At 30.0% G+C, this 5,283-nt stretch overlaps 1 protein-coding gene across 1 annotated transcript in view; it reads right to left on the reverse strand.

The window, feature by feature from the left end:
- Window positions 1–2,298: 2,298 nt before the first annotated feature.
- Window positions 2,299–5,283, reverse strand: part of LOC108904197 (probable transaldolase) — an 11,592-nt gene continuing 8,607 nt past the window's right edge. The window contains exons 3-5 of the mRNA XM_023454769.1: window positions 3,079–3,210; window positions 2,757–3,022; window positions 2,299–2,675 (exon numbers count right to left, since the gene is read on the reverse strand). Of these exons, the coding sequence (XP_023310537.1) occupies window positions 2,404–2,675; window positions 2,757–3,022; window positions 3,079–3,210 (670 nt within the window). The 3' untranslated portion in view covers window positions 2,299–2,403. The remainder of the gene's footprint in view (window positions 2,676–2,756; window positions 3,023–3,078; window positions 3,211–5,283) is intronic.

A 5,283-nucleotide genomic window follows, 5' to 3' on the forward strand; every position in this document is an offset into this window, starting at 1 on the left:
AGGAAACTACATTATAAAGTCATATAAATGTAGGCATAAGTCCACATTGGATTTTCATGTTGTAAATTAATTTGAATTTTAATACGAGTCAGGTCGACAAAGTAGAAAAATAATAGAAAATTGCCACAATTTTCTCGTTTATGCCGTTTCGTACACGAGTAGAAAATATTACTAAAAGCCATTTTCAAGAGTGGCATGAATGCCACAAGGTACCGTCGTATGTAAAAATTTTTAAAAAGTTTATTTCATCGCCTACGCAATTTTCGAAATACTTATACTTACTTGCATTTAGCGTATTTTTAATTTTTATAAATATAAGTAATTCATGTATTTAATGAAAGTTAATAATAAACTATTTCGGCTTAAGTCCCCACATATTAGAAATGATTTTTAATTATTCTTTGAGTCATGATCAGAAAAAGAAAAATTATATAATATTGCCACAAATTTCTCGTTTGTTCGTAAATGAGTAGAGTATTTTATCACAATAGACCATACGTATTTATGAACAATATATTTAAATTTTAAAAATTAAAAATATTATATAATTTGAATTAACCGCTTCAGTGCAAGGATGATCTACTTGAATTGAGCCGACTAAGGTAGAAGAAGAAGAAGAAGAAGAAGAAATAATTAAGCTAGAATACATAGGGAAGAAACTGATTTATAACTGATTTAATATCATGTATATTGAATTTTGTTTTTTGTTTCTGGTACTTTGTACCTTAATTACTTAATTTGTACTTTTATACATTTTATTTTTATATTAAAAGATTTATTTAAGTAATAGTAATTGAATTGAAAAACCGCTGCCAACTCAATTGTCAGAATGCTTCCTCAAAGACTTTGAATTACTAATTTTTAATTATAACTAACACAAACAATAACACTTAAAATAATACAAATTTTTATTAACTTAAAATTAAAGCATATCAAAAATAAAAAGTTTTTTCGGTTTTATGATTTTTTACATTTTCAAATTTCAAACAGTTTTATCTGCAGCTCTTGATGAAAACGGATCAAAATAAAGGCCTTACTACCAGCTTTATTATAAGTTATTAAGAATTATCGTAATAAAAAATAACATGTCGAAAAATCAAACTAAACCCAATATAAAGCTTTCTCTTTTTCATGAAATTTTTTTTATTTTAAATTTTTTATTCCCTTTTATAGTTAGAAATATTCATTTTTTATATAGATATCTTCTCCGACACTTGCATTATTTATCATACATTTTTTAAATTAATTTAAGTATATCGAAAATTGCGCAGGCGAGGAAATAACCGCAATTTGTAATTTTTGACAACTTTTTAAAAAATTTTACATACGACGGTACCTTGTGGCATTCATGCCACTCTTGAAAGTGGCTTTTAATAATATTTTCTACTCGTGTACAAAACGGCATAAACGAGAAAATTGTGGCAATTTTCTATAATTTTTCTACTTTGTCGACCTGACTCATATTAAAATTCAAATTAATTTACAACATGAAAATCCAATGTGGACTTATGCCTACATTTATATGACTTTATAATGTAGTTTCCTACGTGCATGCAAAATGGCATAAGCGAGAAAGACGTAAAAATTTTCATGAATTTTCCTACAACTTTGAGACTTATGCCTTCATATTGAACCCATAGAGGAGTGATGCCTACTTGACACAGTACATTATTTATAGTAAGTATCATAAATTTTCAACGGCATAAATGAGAAAGTTATAGAATGAAAATAAAAATTTTCCGCAGCTTTTCCAAAGCTCTATTTTCTTTAGTCCTTAGTAGGACTTATGCCAATGTTTTTTATGAGCTTTTCGAATATAATAATGTCATATTTCTAATTGGCATTAATGAGAAATTGGTAGACAAATAAAGATGTTTTTCCACATTTTCTTACAAAGTTTTCCATTTTTAGGTCCCTTGCGACACTTATGCCAAAAAAATTTTGTGATAAAATCGATACTTCTCTTCAACTTACGAACATGGCATAAGTGAGAAATACGTCGCTGTACACATTATTTTTTTGAAAAGGAAAATTGAATTTTCACGAAGGTGTCCCGCAGTCCATCTTCTAAATTTAGTTTATTGTACTTATCTCTCGGTTACCTGTCAGTACTCTCAGAGGCATAAACGAGAAAGACGTCGTCGAACTTCAGTCTTATATCTCCCGGTCTATAAGGTTATGCAACTCAACAGTGCAAATTTAAAGTTGAATTATTTTTCATCAGATTTAGGAAATGTTTAAATAACAAGGTTTGCGTTCAAAATTTTCCCCATGGTATTTAAAAAAATTATACAGAGGTCATTTTTTAAATTATTTATTTAAAAATTATGTGTTCATATCCCTAGTATAGTGGAATCACAAATGGCAATCTACAAATATAAAATACAGGTTACTGATTATGAATTATTTTAATAGAGGTTTGATGGCATTTTCAAGTTTAATGGTATCCGCGGCAAATTTTCTGATACCGTCCGAAAGTTTGTCTGTGGCCATTTGATCTTCATTTAGCAACCACCTAAACTTAGCTTCTGTTATTTCAAGTTTTTCCAAATCTGACTTCATTGCCTTTTCTTTACTTAACTTCCTTGGGACGGGATCGTTGCTTGCTTTTAATTCACTAAGCAGTTTTGGATTGATGGTCAAAAGGTCACAACCAGCCAAAGCCTTAACTTCATCTGTGAGTTAACATCAGTGTTATTAATAAATATTTTCACAAAAGAATGAGACTACCAAGGTCAATATCAATATATACCCACCTATGTTACGAAAAGATGCCCCCATCACAAGAGTTTTATATCCAAACTTCTTATAGTAGTTGTAAATTTGTGTTACAGAGACCACTCCAGGATCTTCGTCGGCGGAATATGTTATTTGACAACTGTCGTTTGCCATATGCCAGTCCAGGATACGGGCAATATATGGCGATATCAATGTAGCTCCTGCTTCGGCGCAAGCTACCGCTTGGGCAAAATTTAAAAGCAAAGTCAAATTACATTGGACTCCATGTTTTTCTTCCAAAACTCTAAAAACATAAGTTTCAGTAGTATCAAGTCTTTATTTACAAGAGGTTATTCATACTTGGCCGCCTGAATTCCTTCCCAGGTTGACGCCAGTTTGATCAAAATACGTTCCTTTGAAATACCCTCATCCGCATAGAGTTGGATAATTTTTAAAACTTTTGCGATACTTGCATCTTTGTCGAAAGATAATCTGAAAATGGTTTTCATCATATTAGAAAGGTATAAAAAGTAGAAAATTTTTTATAATTTTTCTCATTGGAACTAATGTATTGTTAGTATTATTACAATAGTTTTTATTTCATAGGGCGAGGGGTAAAAAATTCAACTTTCAGGAGTCATAGGTCGAAAACAAAGGACTTTCAGACTCCGTGACATTTTTTATCCCCACGTTCAGAACCATCATCACAAAGCAAAGTTTCAAAAACATTAGTCAAAAGCCGCTTTCCATAAGAAATGTTTGATTAATTAGAAGACTTCTTAGCCATGGGCGTAGCTAGGAGTTTTTCTGGGGGTCCCCACTCCCAGAAAAACCACGGCCCTTCCCGCCCTCTGCCTACGCACATGTTCTTAGCCCTTCAGAAATAATTTTAAAATGTTTCATTTACTTCACTACATTGAGATTTCAACAAATCTAGATTACACTTTTTATTTAATGTGAACGGTTAAAATTTTAAATCATCCCGGCTTTCAAATTTATTAGAAAATTTCAAATTAAGTTAAACATGACTATTATTTGAGAAGTATTTTTTTAAACTATTTAATATTATTCAAACAACACATAATATTTAAGTAAGTACACTAACGCAGAAAAGTACTTTTAAATTTCTTGTGTCACTTGCCTTGCCATGCCACAGGCCACAGTAAACAAAATTAAACAACATAACTTAAGCTCACAAAATATTTTTGTGATTAATCATTATACATACGCAGGACATTAGACAAGACCAAGACGTTCATAAATAAACATTCTGCAAAGATGAATGTTGTAAATAACAGTGATTATCATTATCTTATTTATTGTCAATAGCGTCGAAAATTGTTAATCGCTTGGTACCTATTTTATAAGGAAAACAAAAAGCAGTTAGAAAAAATCTTGTGTCGTGAGAGCGTTATTTTTAAAAAAAGAAAGATCAGGGGCCTATTTTTTGAAAGTACTTTTCAACTTATTTTCACTTTTCATTTTATAAATGTAGAAAAGCGAAGAATGTAAGAAAAAATGTATTTTACATTTTGTATATTTTATTTTGAAAACGGAAAATAGCCAGAAAAGTGAAAAGTAAGGAGAAAAAAGTTGAAATGTACTTGCAAAAAACAGGCCCCAGGGCTCTTATCATAATTTTGTAATGGAAATGAGATTACATTATACTAATAGGTATTTTAATTACTTGCGAACGGAACTGGACGGAATGCACATGCGCAGTTTGTCAAAATTATTGCGATAATCGCCAAAAATAGAAACCGTTTCTATTTTCCCGCCCCCTACATTTAAAGTTTTGCGATTCACGCAATATATTGAAATTAAGAAATGGATGGCAAAAATATTTTATTTCAACCAATCAAATTGAAATCCGCAAATCACTACGCGTGACTGAATTTGAATTTTCGTCTATTTATTTGTAATATACCTTCATAAATGATTATAAGGCACGTGACCAGTAATTTTGTTTGAAATACGTTCGCAATTAAATTTCGATAAAATTAAAACAATAAGATCAAGATTATATTAAAATGCAAAATTCTGTTTTCAACCAATCAGCGATCGCATTATCTCGAGCGTAGACCTAATTATGGGGATTTTTTGGTTCAAAATCATTAAAATTTAATTATCTTTTAAATATTGCACATTTTCATCTACAGTAATGTGTGACATTTGTAAATATGATGAATTTATACAATAAATAAACTATATATAGATAGCACTGAAAGAGATGCTCTAAAATACAATGTATGAAATTTCTATGTAGCTTTGGCAAGAACGCCAATATTTACATCAATGAGATAGAAATAATGCTTTTCCACGGCTGTAGTCTGACTTGTCACTTCAGGTAACAAATTTACATTTATTTTTCAGTATCGTGACTGTGTAGTCTCCATGATCGCGACACTAGATTAGATTAAGTGAAAAATAGGTAAATATTTTTTTCTTGCAAATAATTACCTACATGATTCTAGGCATATTAATTTTGTGTAATTTCTAAATACTTCTTCGTTTTCAAACTAAATATGTTAAAAACAATAATGCTTATTTAAAATATATATATAT

This window comes from Anoplophora glabripennis, unplaced genomic scaffold, assembly GCF_000390285.2.
Source record: "Anoplophora glabripennis isolate ALB-LARVAE unplaced genomic scaffold, Agla_2.0 scaffold259, whole genome shotgun sequence".
NCBI classification, from domain to species: domain Eukaryota; kingdom Metazoa; phylum Arthropoda; class Insecta; order Coleoptera; family Cerambycidae; genus Anoplophora; species Anoplophora glabripennis.